Source organism: Rissa tridactyla, chromosome 10 (genome assembly GCF_028500815.1).
Source record: "Rissa tridactyla isolate bRisTri1 chromosome 10, bRisTri1.patW.cur.20221130, whole genome shotgun sequence".
Taxonomy (NCBI): Eukaryota; Metazoa; Chordata; class Aves; order Charadriiformes; family Laridae; genus Rissa; species Rissa tridactyla.
Window position 1 is genome coordinate 7,941,478 of NC_071475.1, and position 18,279 is coordinate 7,959,756.

The window sequence follows — 18,279 nt, forward strand, 5'->3', positions numbered from 1 at the left end:
AATTAAGCAAACTGGGTATAACTGCACAGGACACGCAGCATAGCTACGACTTAAAAGATGATTGCTTTAAATTCACATCTAACTGGCCTGCAAAGCAACCTGTTAAAAATACCATATGTTTTCCTACAGTTGAATATTCAACAGGAGACCTCTTTTTGTGTGTGCATTTCATACTTGCAAGATTTGCACCTGTAGTCCTGAGCACGTGATGCGTTTGATAGACAGCTAATGGCGCTAATGAATCGCTCTGATCTGGGCGTGCAGTTTATTGTGTGTGGGTAAAACACGCGTCTGCAGAAAGCGAGCTGGGTCTCGGGCTCCCAGATCCCAGTCTCTCCTCCGTCAAGTATTGCACTTTAAAATACTCATCGACAAGCTCCCCAAGGAATTTTGTTTCTTGGGTTTGGTTGTGCTAAACACACAGGTTAACTGCTTCTGGATCCACGGACATGAAAAGCAGCTTAATGATAATGAAAAAAAATTTCACTTTGGCAGTCAGAAACATGTGTGCGAATATTGATTCGGATCTAGTGCAGAAAATCTTCCCATCAAAGACTTCTGCTCTCTAGGAGAACTTATTTACTTACAAAATTGAGAGATTGGGGCGTCTAGCTGGGGTACATTTCCTCCTTTAGCATTTAGCTTTTGCACTTGGGTAGGCGGCACAGGTTTGTGGGACTGGCCGGTGGCTCGGTACATGGCTTGGACCCACAGGATACGGTCCTGCTCATCGTCACTTGCAAAAATCACCGTGTCTCCTTCCTTCACAGCGTTGAAGAATGCTCTGCCGCCCTCCAAACCTGGCAGGAGAGGAAGCGACAAGGGAGTTTCACAGACTTTGAGGCCAGCAAGGGGGTCCCCCCGTGCTTCCCACCCCACCGCCGCCCCGGCTGTCCCCAGCCAGCCCCGCGCTGTCCCCGGCTCCTGGCTGAGCTCAGTCCCCTCACCTGCCCCACACTCACCTGCCCCACACTCACCTGCGAGAGAGCCCGCCAGGTCCCCAGGTAGCAGCCTGGACCACGATTACTAAAACATGCCCCAATACACTCGGATTAAACACTTCCCTCACCTACAGTCCCATCTGTGCAGCTTCCATGCGGGTCGCGCTTGCTGGAGCCCCATTAAAAATGGGTTTTGAAGGCATGCGGTGGGAGGTTGCCCATTAGAGTGAGTACATCAGTGCTCACACTGCACAAAAAGTGCTTGGCTGATGTGCTTCTTTCTGTCTTTGCCCTGATTTGGCACCCCTCTTCCCATCTCCCTAACATCAGAATCAATCTGGAATCAAGGTCTGGACAACCAGCCTACTGTGTCTTTCTTCATCTCCTCTGGGGACACCATTACGCGGGGCACAGTGGGGATCATGACGATCAACGTGTGGCCCCACTGAAATAAAAGAAATGTGGTGCTTCTCCATTTGAAGAAGGGTCTCAGCACCATGTACACAACAGGTATCTCCAGGTACCCTTGGCCTTCTGCCCCTCTCCCTTCCACTCGCATCCATCAGAGAGAAAATGGGGCAGGCAAAAATGCTGGGTTGGTCCCATACGTATTTTCTACAACAAAGACAGGCATAGCTGCTAACCTTTTATTTAGGGAATATAATCTGAAGGCACAGGTTAGGATCATTACCTGATTTGAGCATTTGGTTCACAACCACATTTCATTGGGATTTAAGCGTCTAATTCACTTAGGCTCCCCAGAGAAGATGAGTCTTTCCCTCCTCTGGTGCAACTCCCAGCTCAATTCCTTAGATCTATTTATAGTAAAGTCACGCACAGCTAACGATCAGTCTAAACACAAACATATTTATAATAATGCTGATCACAGTTCAGCTGCAAAGCAGGGAGGGAGGGAGGACTCCCGTTTGGGGCCGCGGGCAGTGTGGCGACCATGGGCCACCAGTCGTTGGCCCCCGTACCTGGCTGCGGGTCGGTGTAGTCCACAGTGTATCCGTCGAGCTGCAGCAGCTCTTGAGGTTCAGCTTTTTTCTCCCGGTAGCTGCACATAGCAAATGTATATTGACTAACCTGAAGAAAATCACAAAGCTAAGATGGCACCGGGCGATCACCACAAGGCAATCCAAAGCACTCGCAAATGCCGCACGCCAACGGCGTGTTCAGAGGGGCTGGGGGCGGTGGGGTAATTTTGACGGTCATTGCCCATACGAGACAGACTAAACTTTTGGCCGGGCTTTTGCCAAGCCCTCTCTTAACACACCCTGCTGCGGCAGGCATCTAATTCTCCGCATCAGTACATGCAGCGGTTTAATTTCCTCCATAAGAGGAAGCTCCACGCTTTAAAACCCTCTTATCATTCATCCCCAGACAAGTGCAAGAGTGACACCCTGTCACAAACAATGTGAGCTAAATTGCTAGGTGCCAGTCATATTAAAGCAATCTTAAGATCCCACTGATCTCGGCAGTTGTTGTCATCAGTGCTGTAAATGGCAGCTCTCACTCCTCTGAGGTACCATCTGCATGACACGATACATTCAATGTCAAGCTCTTGACGGAAGCCGACTCAGCTGCGGGGGCCCTGCCAGGCTCCCGAATCGCCTTTAGGAGGCCATCAGGCCGCATCAAGACCCTGCGCGTACTCGGCGTGCTGCAATCTGGATGGTCGGCGAGCAGCTCGTCCGGGGAGGAGAGGAGAGGAGAGGATTCTCCGTGCCCCGGGCGAGGAACTCACGGGGAAATTTACTGTCAAATGATTTCAAATGACTTTGTTAAGGTTGTGTCACATCCTGGACGCCTGACGTAATTTTATTCATCTGGACATTTTCTTGACCTCTGGAGGAAACTTTAAAACTCTGGTGGGTGGCAATGGAACGTGCTCCTCATTTTTTGGAAGTCGGGAGAGATCCTGAAAGACGGGCGAGCGGCTGGGCTGGGGGATTTTGCCTTCAACCTCCAGACAGATCGCTCAGCTACAAATACACACGCAGAACCTATTTTGGTAGTATGTATCGCTAATAAAATGTCATTTATTTAAGTCAGGGGACCCGTCTATTGGCGTAGCGTCTCCCAGCCGGCGCTCGGTATATTGCTGCCCTCTACGGGCTTCTGGGATCTGCCAGCCTGCTCTCAGCAGCCCTGCCTGCACCGTGCCTTCCTCCAGGAACAGCTCCAAAAGCCACCTAAGAATAAACCCTATCATTAACACATTTGTGGGAGTAAGACTAAAAGTGATGCTTTAAGCATCTTGCATCCTCCTTAAAACTACCAGCACTGACGAAAGATTGACAAGTAACAGACCAATAGCAGGAGCACACCAGTGCACATTCTATGCTATGAACTTTGAATGCATACCATCGTACCGGCAACACAAAAATTAAAAAGATTAACACGAAGAAATCTAAAAATAACCGAGTGCCCCACAGCACAACATTCAGACGACTCCTGCAGCGTTCATTCAGTAGTACTTGCAGTATATTGCTGCCATCTCCTGGAGAAATTCTTGAATGTGCTTTATTTACAGTAAGATCCCGGAGATTTCATCTGAGCGGGGAGGACAGCTTGGTTTCTCTGTTAGACAGCCTGAACTTCAGGGACTGCGTGATAAATTTAATTCCTCAAATGAGTCAGTGCTAAACTACGCTGACATTGATTGAAAACATTAATACAACTAATGTTGTTTTTCCTCGTCTACACTCTGTAGCAAAAGGTAAAATTCATTCAGTAAAAGTAGTTCAGTTTCTTCTCCTCTGACCCTGAACGCGAGGTCTGAATTTCAAGCTCTTCTTCATGTACAAATAATTCCTCTCATCTTTGGACCCAGAAAATATTCTTCATCCCTATCAATAAGCCAACCGTTCCAACGGAACGGAATGTACGTAATGTACGGAAACACATCTCAGAGCTTATGCCTCTTGTGTTAAAAGTTATACAAGACAGACATAGACAGTAGGCTCTGGTGAAGCCATCCTGGGACAGAGGCAAAGCAAACTGGTCTCTCCTGTTAGCATTCACATGATTTCCTCAGAAGAAGCCACTCTACATGATTATTAGAAGAGACCTCTAAGAGAAATCTACAGGTGGATCTACAACGTGCGAAGAGCCAGGGCTCATCTGGGATCGTGTCCTACTTCTTCTCTACTCACTTAAGTCCAAAGCCCAAGCTCAGGATTGCCCGAGAGCCTGCTGGCAGGAGGCAAGCCAGGATCAGGCTGGAGGGAGGAGGCAGCTATCCACGGACTCTGGAAAAGGTGCCAACGGTGCCATGCAGGGTGCCTGCACCCAAACAACTCAAGCTACTGACTCCAAGGACTGGCACAGCAGCATCTCTGTCCCATGCTGTGGCCTAAAGCATTTACCGCGTGGGGTCAGAAAGAAGCCGATGTCCTGGCTACCAGTGCAACGTGGCTCCTTCCATTTATGAGCAGTGGGAAAGGAAAACCCGACAAAATGAGATTCTAGAAAGCTCGATATGTCATGATCGTGCTCTGCTGCTGAACAGCACTGTAGGGTCAAGTGGAGATTGCAGCTTGCCTTTCATCAGTCCTCTAAAATACTGTGCTCTACAGAGCCTGCTTTCTGTAGAAGCTTAGAAGTGGCCAGACAAATGAAACAGTTAATAGCAGAAATTAATCTTACAGCCTGCTGAGTTCACACCGAACCGTAGCTGAGTATGAGAGCGAGCGAGCAGATGGGATGGGCTTGATGAATGGTTTGAGTAATTGGAAAAAGCACAGATACAGAGAGGAAACTGAAGGAAGACAGAGGAGAAATCTCTGCCCAGTGAGGGACAAACTCTCAAAGCAGCTGGGATTTCATCCAGGGACTTGATGAGGGCCAAGAAAGGAGCATCTAAGGAAGCTGAACTGAGCGAAACTAAAAGAAGGGAAATAATCCAAGGCTGTCCTGGCTGGTTCATGATAAAAAAGGGAAAACACTTTGAGGAATAATTTGAGACAAAAGAACACACGGAAAAGAAAGTGGGAAGAAAGAGAAAAACACAAAGAAATTCAGGAAAAGGGAAGCAGACAGCGGGAGACAAATGCCAAAGTTCACTATTCCCAGGCTGCTAAATTAGATCTGACTTTCTTGGCACTTGACCATATTCTGTCACCAGCTATATAATCCGCCTGATTAATAAATACAGTAGATATGTATTAACCAGTCCTGACTTTGTCCTTGTTTTTCCACCAGAGACTCCTGCTCTAGCGAGCGCCGCCCTCCCCAGGATCCTGCTCAAACCTGTTAATTGTCATCCCTCGCACTCCGAGCTCAGTCACCCGCCTCCCCCTTCCTCACTGTTGACATAACACGCCCCACTTTGCTTAAATTCTTAAATGGACCTTTCCTAGATCAACAGCACGCATTTTGTCCCAAGGGAGAGAAACTGTGTTAAGATACTGCCAGCTGTAATACAGCTTTCCACTTTGATGGGAGACTCTTGTCCTCTGGTTGCAGCTGTACGTTGCCTCCCGAGCCCTTTCCTGACACAAATGAGCAGAGGAAATGATCTAGCTTAAAGAAACAAATGTGAAAACAACAGTGAAAACATCTCAGCATGTCCATTCAGCCCTAAACAATTGCACATAGCAGTTGTCCTAACTTCTTCCTTCGAGCAGGAGGTGTGCCTGTGCTGTCCTGGGGCAGAGCTGTGTGATGGGAAGCCATCCTGTGCGAGTACGGATGGGACACGCAGGACCTGCCACAGCCAGGTGTAACGAGCTGTGGCATCTATTTAACCAGCAGTTCCCAAACATTTGGTATTTACCACCAACACTCAAGGTTTCTCACGAATCGCCACCTATGCCCAATTCTCAGCGAGGGTCTAACTGAAAACATGATTTAATATGATTATGGGGACTAGCTACGGGTCATTTAACTTAACTTGAGGACCACAGTCTAGGGCTGTTGGTGTAGAATACTGCAGTTTTGCCAAATTATTTTCAAATTCTGTCGGTTATTCGGAGTTAGCAAACACTTACTTCATTTCATTTTATCCCGAGTCATCTGAGTTTTGCTAAAAGCAGGAACTGTCACTGTTAGTCTAAATTATAATGAGTCCAGGGAGTCTGTCACTAGAACAATAGATCCAGGCGTAGACACTGCAACTGGTTTTAATCTGCAGAGAGTTGATCTGGTTCCAACAACATTCTGCAAACACCATCAGACACAATCAGCTGAAAACTGCTTCAAGCTACTCAGCAGACATGTCATCCAGGTACCATGGAGTGTTACTTCCCATATGCTGCCAGAGCACAGAAATGGGGTTATGACAAGAGAAGAACAGATTCAGTCTGAAATCTCAATGTAATTAATTCACTTGCCCTTACGAATCTTTATAAGAAATTTCCTATCGCAAAGCCAGCAAAGCCACCAGAACCAACAATAGTGTTGTTGCCAGTACAGCACATTAGACCTTGCGAAGAATTAATACAAGCTCTGTCAGCTATCAAAAATCCCAGCTTTTGCACGATCAAGGGTCTCATTGGCAAACTGGCTGAAATTTGTATGCTGTGCTCAGGCAGCTGATATGGCAACTTAAGAAACACTGATAACATCTGTGATGGATGTACATTTTCTTTCCTAACCAGTCACAGAGAACTCTGCCCTAAATTGCTCCATTGCTTTCGCTTACCACTGCCACTGGCATTACTGTTGCCTTTACGAAGCATTTTCCTCACTTGTGATGCTGCGGACCACTTCCATCCAAGCTCAGGGCCATATTCTGCCATCGCTTTCACGCTGCATATCTCAGGATTTAAAATTAGGCAAGTAACGAGTCTCTGCCATGTAATTTACATCTAATCAGTATTCTGCTCTTCTGCTGCTCATCTCAAAGGGTGTCTACGAGAAGGGTGGGCAGCGCGCAGGGAGGACTGCGATTCATTCGGAAGAGAAAACTATCCCCTCCTAACGCAGGGGTGGGTGCTGGAGGAGCATCGGCAGCAGCTCTGCCAGCTGCCCCGTGCTGCAGACCTTCCCCGAGGGGGTGAGCCAAGGCCACCCAGCAACGCCCGCGCCGGAGAGGTGAGGCCCAGTTCTAGAAACGGCACAAAGGAACCGCTCTCACCCACTACACCCAAACAAATCACCTCCACTCCTGTACAACCCGCGCAGCTACACAGACACAGAAGGTGCGAGGGATTATTCCACCCAAGTTACAAGGCAGTTATTGCTCCTTTCCCCTCCTTGCCAGGGCTTACACAAGCCAACTAGCACTGGAAATGCTCCCTGCAGAGCTCCTTTTTCTCCATACGCGTGCAAAGCCTCCGTTCATACCGGCGAGGCATCACTGACACAAAAGAGACAAACTGCCATCAACACCTTCCTCCTTGGCGCCGCCCATGCAGTTTGGCACCCCTGTGCCTTCTTTAGGTGGTTATGAAGAGTTCGAGTATTTATTACCATGAATTTCTTAACCGCTGGTACCAGAAGGCAGAGCGGTACCACCCGATAGCACTGAAGGAACTGAGGCTGCGTCCACCTGAAATAGGGAAAGAGGGGCAGGAGAGGGCGCAGGACCGGGAAGGAGGAGGTTAATCTGCAAGGAACGAGAGAGGAGACAGAGCTGCAACAGAAGATGCTACAGGTAAGGGACAGAGATAAGGGATCAGAAAGGAAATGTTTAATTATTCATCCAAATATACAGCCTTGCCCTCTTGGCAGTGTCCCGGACTGAGCAGACCACTATATCCCAAATGGACTTCATGCTTTGGACTCCATCTCTTGGCTCTGGTGCAAGCAGGAGCGAGCAGATGAGCGAGCTCCCGAAACAGGGGCTGCTCCTTGTCTGTTCTTTACATGATGGAGCCAGCTCACCTTCCTGCGGGGGTTATTTTCTGTCTGCGGTTTAGCAGAGTTCAGAGCATCCTGGACATCCAACACCTTTGCTGCCAATCCCTGCTCATATCAGCACCCATCCTTTGCATTGCATGAAAAGCAAATGACAAACATACGGACAGCAAAGTATTTTTATTCCATCTTTATTGCCTGCTGACATGTTCAATATGCTCAAACTACATCTGAGGGACTGCATAGAGAGTGTTTCTTGTTTATATTTGATGTACGGCAGAACACTTTACATTGCACCAAATGTTGAGCAAACGGTAACATAACAGAGAAGCTGCAGTGGCAGCTGGAATTTCTGAGGTGGGCTACAGAGACTCTCTGGGGGCAAAAGTCTGCTCATCTTATTCAAATGAATTGCTTTTCTGGCCAAATTCTGCTCTTATATGCCAACTGACGAATACAGACCTAGTAACATGAGAAAACATGGAATAACTCTGAGAGCTTCAATTCCACAACAAGCTGAAGAATATATAGCAACTGAAAACTAGAGAACTGCAACCACACAGAATGGCCAGAAGGCTCCTTGAGAGAGACATGGGAATCCATGTCCAAACCTGCAAACCCTCGCACAGAACAGTAGCGACAGATTTATTTATGGGAGAAGCTATGTTAGGAAAGAGGAGTCTCTGCTTTGGAGAATCCCTGTTCACAGGGGAAAAAGGGACTGAGAACTCGGTCTAATAGGAATGAATTTTCTCTCAGGAAAAAGCAATACCAGTTGCTCTACAGGTGATCGCAGACTGTCACAGCACTTTTAACTTAATTTCAGAACATAATAAAGGAAGCATAGAGAGAAAAGCAATTCCTCAATCCCTACCCAAGAACAGGGTCACTGCATAATATTCCCAAAGGGCCCTTCCTTCATCATGGCCTCTGCTGCCACTTATGCAGGAGAGTTTGGGATTTTCCTCCAGCAGTTTCGCTCTGCAAGATGCTGGGCTCCCCCGCGAGGTGCCAAGCACCCTTCCTCACCAGGGACCTCCCCAGTCCCTGCACGGAGGGTGCATTTGCCAACCAGATGCCTCTAGGAATGGATTACACAGATCCTAAACCCACCACTTTCACCTAAATCTAAATATACTGCTTGGGCAGACAAAAGCATCTCCTGGGGCTGTTCTACACTAACTCCCCCACTTCTGTGGCTGTTTTGACCCCATCTGGAGTACAAAAAGAGCACTTAAACTGTTGCTGTTGATCATATGTGGTTACTGGGCTAGGTACTCAACTGGCCTCTCCAAATAGGCTCCTACTTACATGTGTCATGCACGTCATAAATCCCTTTTACCTCCCCAGGATTTATTTTCTTATCTGCCACATAGTTTAGTGCTACGGAGGCCAGCAGTGATGGATAAACAGGGAATGCAACGAGACAGTTGAACTTGGAGTAATAATTAACTCAAAACAAACTAACCAGTTTACACCAGGTGATTTAGGACCAGAGAAGTCAGCTGTGTAAGGTGAGGAGATGGACTGTGTGGACTCTTCCCCTTACTGGCACAGGAAAGACAGCATACAAGCATGCCCCAGCCCAAATGTGGAGCCTGGTGCACCTGGTTTACACCATCTCTATTCTTACACACCGGTGAAATCCCAGCCCCTCTGGCAGACCTGCCTTCTGCTTCATCAGCAGTAGGATCCCACCCTCTTATTCGATCACTTTGGATCTGTTCTGGCACAAGATCTCAGTTGGATCCCATGTTATTCCATCAGAGCATCTCTGTCTTGATTTCATCACAGGACCCTGCACAAAGCTTTTCTCTCTCATACTTGGAGACAACACGCCCTGGGGAACCCAGAGAGGAGGGAGACAGAGACGGACCCAAGAGGACTCTGTGGCTTTATCAGGTTGGTGTGAAGATGGAGCTGCTCAAACTGGGGCCCCACACTTCTGTGGCTAATGCAGTGGTTTCAGTTGTCCTTGGGAAGGTGAGGGAAGATCTAACACACCAAGTACCAACCAGACCTTTTTAGGTCACAGAGGACATCTTCTGCCTGTTTCCTTGAAATTCTTAACCACAGCCAAATATACAGGTCTACTGAAACTGGGAAGACAGAAAGTGAAAAGAAGAAAAAAGGGAAAAAGGAAGAAAGACATTGCAAAATGAACGATGAGAGCTGTAGACCATGAGGCAGCAATGAACACGAAGGCAAGATAAATGTCAAGAATGATATACTGACTCTGATGTAGCCAGTGGTGAAACTTCTGTAGATTTCAATGGACTTCAAATTTTACCTGGAGGCTCAAAAGGGAGCATTTGCACCCAAATACCTCCAGCCAAGACAAACCGAGCTTCCTTCCCGTCTCATTCATTCCTCACTAAAATTGGTTCTCCATTTCACAAAGCATTCATGTGCATCAGGAAATTCCTGGCTAGACGTCTGCAACTGGGGTATCCTTGAGAAGATGTATACATTTAGAAAAAAATCCATGAGGTAACAGACACATTATGCAGAACCACAGCTCAGCATCAATTACACAGCACTGAAAATGGCCACAGGAAAGACTTAAATATTCCATGCTGTGACTTAAGATCACTTCTAGTTAAATTTGTTACCTGCACCAGGACAAAGAATCGTTTCTTCCATCTCTTCCAAACATTTTTACCAATGGCCCATAAATACCTAGGAGTAAAGAATAGGTGAATTCAGTACACAAGTGACTATATGTTGTTCTCTTGCTTTTCAGTATGTTTTCTTCACACCTAGAAACTGAAGTTAATGCACAAGCAGGAGTAATTACAAGACTCAAGCTCAGCAGCATTCATGAATGTGTTTATTTCTAGCATGAATAAATAACCTGTAAAAAAAAAGCTCCCAGGGTCTTAACGTTGCACAGTATTAATTCTCTCTTCCTCTTTGTCTTTCACAACTTGCTCAGAATTTAGGAGCCATTCAGTGCCAGTGAATAGCTATGACATGGTCACATGGGTGAAGAATACATTTGTGATGGAAGAATTAAGGGAGAGAAACCCCAAATGTTGCTTTAAGCCTTCACAAAACTATTTGGCTGAGGGAAGCTGTCAAACAGAGGGACACTTACTGCATCAAAACCAGCACCCGGTATCCCAGTATACACTGGACCGACTAAACCAGGACAGTGCACTGAACAGCTTAAGATGAATCCCTAGAAATCACTTGGCTACAGATATTCAAGCAAACTGAGTAATTTCTAAGGAGGAGTGAATGTATTGTTTTCTACAAAGGAAGAATTAACTTTTAAAATTAATGTCAAAATTAGCATATAATCTCTGTGATGAAGCTGCTGCTGTGACACTGTACTACAAACACTGGCAAAAATAGTGGCAGCACCAGACTAATAATAAACACAAGGACGTTATTCAGCATTAATATGTTTTATGTATCCTTATAATTACTTTAGTTCTGGCTCAATAAATAGAAAAACATTTTCTTTTTCATTATGCTAGTGGTTCCTTATGCCAGAAGAGATCCAGCATACTCTTGGTGAATGTTTCAGCCACAAAACTCCAAGTCATGCTAATGTGGGCACCGAGTCCTTGGCTAGCTCAAGAACAGGGTAATAATTGCTCTTTTTGCTATTGTTGCCAACATCAACAGAAAGACAACCTCAGTTCTGATAGCAAGCTAGTATTATAAACCACACGGTTTTAAGCATCATCTTGTACATCAAATGTTAGTTCAAGAACACCTGAGAAAAGCCAGGACTGCTCAGCTCAGCCCTGTTGCTGAAGTCAGGGAAACAAATACAACACGTGAACTGTCCTTTCTTGCTTTTGGTGCCTGTGGTCGTGCTGGAAAAATTAAACTATGGGCCACAAGAAAATGTGCCTATTGGCTCTGATCTCATTAGCAGAGAAGACACGAGGAGGAGGAGGAGAAGAAATTAAAAAAAAAAGATGAGTGATCCAAACCACCTCATAGTGGATTGAATCTAACAAAACACTACGAAAATAAAACCGAAACAAAGTCACTCTTACAGCACCAAAAACATACCAGAGAAAGAGTTAACCAAATAGTGACTTTCCTGGATAGTTTCTATTTTTTATTGCATCCTCAGCTCTGAAAAGCAAACAGAGGAAAGCCTTGCCAATGCCATTCGCCATTAGCCTCACATTTTCCCAAGGATGATCTAAATTCTAATTGCACGGCACAAAGGTGGAAGCCGGGGTGGGGGTGAGGGATCCCCCTTGGTCCCAGATCCTCTGCCGCTCACATCTCGAGGGGAGAGGTTTCCCTTTTAACTTTCCAGATCATTAGTCCTACTCCAGGCAACCGCTATTTAATTGTGCTGTGTATCTCTGTGTAGATAATGACGATGACGCTGGAGTTTGTTTCAAGCAGAAGGCGCTCTGAGAAGTCAATACAGGGAAACACAGAATAACTTACGAAATTATACCGTTCTCAGTAAGAGTCAGGCAGTTCACCTATTATTTCCTTATAGGAAAAAAAATAACCTAGCAATTTCCTGAGAAATACTGTTTAATATTTAAGCTTTTAGGCTGATATGCATCAAAAAGACTATGCTAAGAATACAGAAAGTGCATTATAAATGACTGAACTAATGCCATTTTTATATTTATCTTTCTTTGACCTCCCATGAACTTGAGAAAAAGAGTTTCTCTTCCCCAATCTTAAAAAAGAGAAGTTTTCTAATGCACATTCAAAACAAATTGAGTTCAGATCAAGAAAAGCGTTTACCCAGAGTGCTTCATGTTTTGAGGCTTATCCATTCGCACGGCAAGCTTGATCTTCAGGTCTTGATCCGGGCAGTTTTTGGAAACAGTCATTTTGTGCCACTCTGATTGCTTTGGGCTATTGGGAGTAGGATGGAGAACAACCTGCAAGTGTCAAAAGCAACAATGTTTAAAGGAACAAATTATTCACAAAATGGGTTTTAATGGGGAGCAAAAGCACATCAGATGAGCTGCTTTTCCCCTTAGAGGTCAGTCTGGAAAATTCTATTCACATCAGCGAGGGTGGATTTTTTAAAGTATAGCTTATTATTTTGAGATTAGTTCGTACGCTCTTTAGCTCCTCTACCTCCTGTGCCATTGTTCATGGGGTTGTACAGAACAGAACTGCATTATTAGTTCCCACCGGTTAAGGATAGAATGTGGTAAACAAAATTGCAACTGTCCAGGTAAATCAGTCTAGAAGTGATGGTGGACTAACGTGCTTAGCAAACCAGCAGCAAGGTTTGCTGAGGTTGCCCTCTGCAATCTCCCGCTTTCAGCCTCATACAACTCAGTCAGCCTCCAGCCTTCCCGACACTTCCCACATGAGGTGTGCCTTTTCCAGGGCTTAGAAAGCTCCACCTAAAATGGTTCGTTTACTGCTGCTATCAGGTTGCGGGGAAGCTGGCTTGATTTTTTTGCTTACTGTTAAGACTGGATGGAGTAGGCAGCTTTTCAGGTAGGCTGGTGTGTCTGATTGCACTATGACAGCAGATAGAATCTGCATCCCATGTCATGACATCAGCGGCTGCAGGACGCTCTGCTTCGTTTTCGTGCAGTGAGGAAATGCTGGGACCGTCTCCAGCTGGGGTAAATCAGTGCAACACCATCGGCTGCAGTGGAGCTGTGCAGCTGAACGCTAATGGAAGTGCTTGGCTCATCAAAGAAACGGAAAGGCTCCAAGAGGCGAGTAATCTCTCCTGATCATAGCTGTGTTTTTCCCACTCACCCATTCCCTCTACAAAGCAGACCAGCTCCCTCAGACAGCAGCCCACAGAGTATTCTCCCAGAACTACACCACATCCACCATCTTCTCCTGATGTTTCCATATGCGTCCTTTGAGGTGGCTTAACCCACTCTGTCCTACGCCTCTTCCGATGCTTTCACTCTCAGAGGTGACTTTGCCTGGCACAAATTCATTCAAGTCTCCACTGTCCTGTAGTGAGATGAATCTCCTTTGAATCCATTAAACTTTACACAAGCACATTATTTCACAAATGGCAGCATTCACCCTCATCATTTGATGTGCTGCCATCACTCATTCCTTGCTCACGCTTATCCGTGCTCCTGCCAAACCCCAGCCCAGACTATAATCTTGTACTGCTCTTCAACTTTACTGCTGAGCCAACAACCTAGGGGCTCTTTTCCACCAAAATATCCTTGACGCTATTACCCTCTGATGAATGATTTTAAAAATTATTTTATTGCCTCCTCCAAAGCCTGAGGTTAACATCAGTAGATTCTTGACTTCACCCTTATTCATCAACATTATTTATCACTTCTTTTATTGAATTAGACTAATGCTTTCTCTGGCAGGAATCTGAAGCTGTTATTAGTTACACAGATAACTGAGCACTCTACTGCATCACTCTTGGAAAAAAACACCGGTGGGCAAATCCTGAAGATGAACAGCGAGTCCTCCACGCGGGGTGTTGTTAGAAACAGGGATGGACCCAAAATCTGAGCAGTATCCAAGGACCCCCACTGCAAGCACATGCCATGCAAGCACACAGACTTACACTAAACCGCATCTTTTAGCGAGGCAGCAGCCACTCAGGGTGTTTGGGATGCTCCCTACTTTGATTTCTAACTCTTTTTCATCAAAAGGCGCATAAACTTTGCTCGGTGTTGTTGTAATTCATGGCTCTTCCCCTCTTTGCTCTCAGTAGACGAAGTCTTGGCATGGCTGAAACCCGCGGGAGCCTTGCCACCGGCTTCAATAGGGCCAGGATGTATTCCCATGCCTTCAGCTGCCCATCCAGCAGTTTAGGGCTTGGGAGCATTTTTCCCTTTGATAAAAGTAGCGAAATGAGGAGTGTCGGCCGGTTGCCAATTTAACACTCGCAATAGAAAGTGGGCATTGTACACGCCTGGCAGAGCACAAAGCCGCTTCTCAAAGGGGGGCTGAACATGGGTGTTTTTGTGTATAAAACCTGCTTCCCTCCTCGCTCCCTGCAGACAGGTTCGTGCCCACTCCAACAGCTGAACCAGGGGACTAACACGCTCCCGGTTTCATTGTTTCATTAAAGAAGAAATCCTGATGCAGCTTGAGCAGACACGCGTCATCTCTCGGCCGCTCCGGGCACACCGAGCATCCCTTTGAAGTTCGGCCGACTGAAAGCGCTGGTGGCCACGGGCCAGGGGAAATCACCGCCCGGCTGCCCGCACTTGCCGCTGCTGGCCCACGTCCTTCGGCCGGAGCTGAGGGATGGCTTCCCGCTGGACCGGGAATTAAAGCGCATTGGCGGGGCTGGCTCATCAGCACTTCAGGGCAAGAGGGGTTGCTTTGGGGCCTGACGTCCTTCTGAGAACAACATGCCCAACTAATTGCTTCCCAAGACCAGCAAAGTCAGCACCGCTCATGGCTGCCAGTGGAAACAAGACTCACAAAGCAAGCGGGTTTACACCGAGCGTAACCACTCAGGGGAAAAAGCCCTGAATGGCATCGCGGCCGGCTGGGTGAAAAGCTCTGCTCAGCACGCTGCGGCGGATAAAGGCAGGAGTGCCGGGTTGTTTGAAGTAGAAGGTTTTGAAAATAATCCTGAAAATATTACGATGCTGCGCAGCAAAGCAACTGTGGGTCTTCGGCTGGCGTACTGCAGCCTAGCGGGGTCATCCCCTTTGTCAAAAAACAGGGAGAAAGGAAGGATCAAGGTGTGGATGAGGAAAGTCCGAAGGGGCTGTGACTCTCTCTGAGAAGACTGAGAAGAGACAAGGAGGAGTAGCTTTGCTTTTCTCTCTTTAAAGTGCAAGAACAAAGGATGTTACAGGAATGTGAAAACACAAATAGTTAAAATGAACATAAATTATATGCAACAAAATCACAGGCAGTGCTTTGCACCATAAAGATATAAATTAAATCAATAGCTCACTAGGACCTGAAAGAACATTTGGCACTTGCATGAACAGGATGAACAGAAAACCACGTTAATTAGGAAAAACTTTGTTGTATGGACACAGACTCTCCTGTGTCAAGGCAGAAGCAGACATGGAGTTAGCAAGCAACATCCCAACAGGTTAGTCTGTAATTGGAAATACCATACTTGGGCTTGCCACAGGATCGGTGGCTTTCTTGGCCATAGCCACGTAGACAGGGCAGAGAGCGAGGTGTGCTGCAGAGCCAGGCAAAGCCCAGGCTGCTCCTGGAGATCGCCCAGGCCGTGCTGAGCCATGATACGGGAGATGCCAAGCCCATGTGTGAGATGCAGCATCTCACCCTGAACTGATTTTCATGGGGTCTTCACCGTGCTGATCTCCCACCCCTGAGGAGCTGCGGAAGGCATGGCAGGGAGGTTGCTGCCACTTATGCCTGGGGCCAACACAAATTACACAGCTGCCAAAAAATCCATGAAGACTAACTGAAATGTCCTAAAGCCACAGAAAAGTGCTGTCTGCAGATATTCTGAGCTGTGGGCTGCAGCGATGGAGGGCCACCAGTCCCCAGTTTAGGGACCACAGGTGACGGGCAGAGATGGTCGGTTCTGCGGCCAGTACCCTGGGAATCTGAGCTATTAACATCATTGATAGGGGCAATGAACCCCCATGTTTCAGTTCCCAGTCCACCCCCACTGAAGCCACCAGTTCAGCCACAATCCCCAGGGGAAGCCAGGATTTCAAGCCCTTTGCAGCGAGTACCGCAGTCAGTGCTTTCAAATGCTCAAACCGTGCACCGGCTGCTCAGCAGATACGAGAGCAGCTTAACACTCTCTTGCCAAACTTAAATCCCTTCTTTTTCGCTTCAGCATAATCCCCTTTTCTGCCTCAGGAATGTCCATTTCCGTAAGCAACTTCTAAGGCTTTCCGGCCTGCCAATATCGCACACAAGATCCTCTGCCTTTGCGGAGCGCAGGCACAGCCAGCTGAAATGCTGCCATTAAAAACTCACAACAAAGACAGCATGCGAGATGCGCTCCTTTCCAGCAGTGCAGAGCTTGCTTTTTTCCTCCCCTCCTGAAGCTTGGCAAAAAAGCAGAGCATGTTGTGCTCCAAAGATATTTCCGTACAGGAGAGATTTCTCTAGAAAAGCAGGGCCAAAAGGAAACATTATTAAACTCAAAATCTCCTTACCCTCCCAAGCTCTTTGTCCTCCAGAGCCAGCACTCCCGTGCTCTCCGTGAACAGCTTCACCTTCACTGCAGGAAGCGCGTGTGTTGTCGTGAAGTCTCCTTGGGTGCCCCAGCTGTGAAGATAAGGACAGAGAGATGGTGAGCTCCACTGGCAGGTCAGCAGCACTACACCTTGGACGTGCGATGGTTACCCAAAAATGTCCTGTCTGGCAACAGCCAAAGTTGCTGGGCTGTCTGAGTGACAAGGGCATTAATTATCTTCTTAGGGAAACGTGGGACAGATGTTTGGAAAAACCATGATGGTTCTTCAGGGAAAAAAAGGGTATTCAGAAGCAGTATGAAACAAAATTTAAGAGAACTTTTTTGTTTAGAAAGAACAATATGTCTCCTGCAGTGACAGCCTGTATAGTCACAACAGAATTTGAGGATCGAGGACATCTGCACCTAGGACATCTGTAATCACTCATGCCTCCGCTCTCCTCTTGGCTAATTAACCTCTCCTTTCCAGCTTGACAGTGAGATCTGCTTTCTCTGAAGAACCCCCAATTTAACATGGGTCCTCTTCCGAGTCCCAGCCCAGCCCTCCCTCCAGCCCATGTTTAAACTCAATCATGTCTAGAGTAATCCTTGTTTGCTGGGACTGCAGAGAAGGACACCAACTCCTTGGGATGGGATGGCTGTGGCCAGAGTGGCCACTTCTCCAACTACACAATGAACAAAGACCACCGTCTACTACTTGTACTCCATGAATCATTCCCCGTCTGGCCTCATGGCTTGGAAAACTGTGCTATGGAGGCTGAATGACCCACAGTATGAGAAACGCCCCCCTCTAGACAGGCACATTTCTAGATGACATCTCCAAGCTCCTGCAACCACAAGCTGCCTGAATGTGCAGAGAATGTGAACTCATTCCATGTAGGATCCTGCAGGCACAGGGTCCCAGCCACAGTAGCCGACACCTATGGCCAGACTTGCCATTTTAAGTCTCCCAAGGGGAGCCCACCCTGCAGCTGATGTTCCCCACATGAGTGTGGGAACCACAGCAGCCCTGCAGCCCAGCGCAAGGAGGTCTGGTGATGGACCTCAGCACGTCATGCCAGGGGTTTCCTCTCTGGCCCTGGACACTTGCTGAAGCTTTGAGGACAGAGCTCCAGTTTGGCCACAGCCCATTGCACTGTTTCAGGGACTTTCCTCCTGGGACCTGTTCCTGTCCCAGCAGCAGCGTGCTGCAGCTGGAGCTGCTGCCTGGTGACACCCGCGAGAGCTCACCTGAGCTGGCGAGGATGCTGGCGAGCATCCTCATGGGGTTTTCTTAAAGGTACCCAGACTTTACACAGCAGTCAGCTTTCATGTAGAGAGATCGTAGGGAAAAGAAACCTGTGAAACATCAAGCTTGTTCAACATCCTAAGGGTCACGGCTCTTCAAATAGGCTCATGAAGAGCCTCCACACATGGTGCCACTCACACCAGCATGTC

General features: G+C 47.2%; 1 protein-coding gene across 2 annotated transcripts in view; it reads right to left on the reverse strand.

Moving 5' to 3' along the window:
- Nucleotides 1–18,279, reverse strand: part of CADPS (calcium dependent secretion activator) — a 221,572-nt gene that overhangs the window by 98,199 nt on the left and 105,094 nt on the right. For both annotated transcript variants that reach the window (XM_054216196.1, XM_054216195.1), the window contains exons 7-11: nucleotides 16,805–16,916; nucleotides 12,483–12,622; nucleotides 10,361–10,427; nucleotides 1,922–2,030; nucleotides 588–800 (exon numbers count right to left, since the gene is read on the reverse strand). In XM_054216196.1, coding sequence (XP_054072171.1) covers nucleotides 588–800; nucleotides 1,922–2,030; nucleotides 10,361–10,427; nucleotides 12,483–12,622; nucleotides 16,805–16,916 — 641 coding nt within the window. The remainder of the gene's footprint in view (nucleotides 1–587; nucleotides 801–1,921; nucleotides 2,031–10,360; nucleotides 10,428–12,482; nucleotides 12,623–16,804; nucleotides 16,917–18,279) is intronic.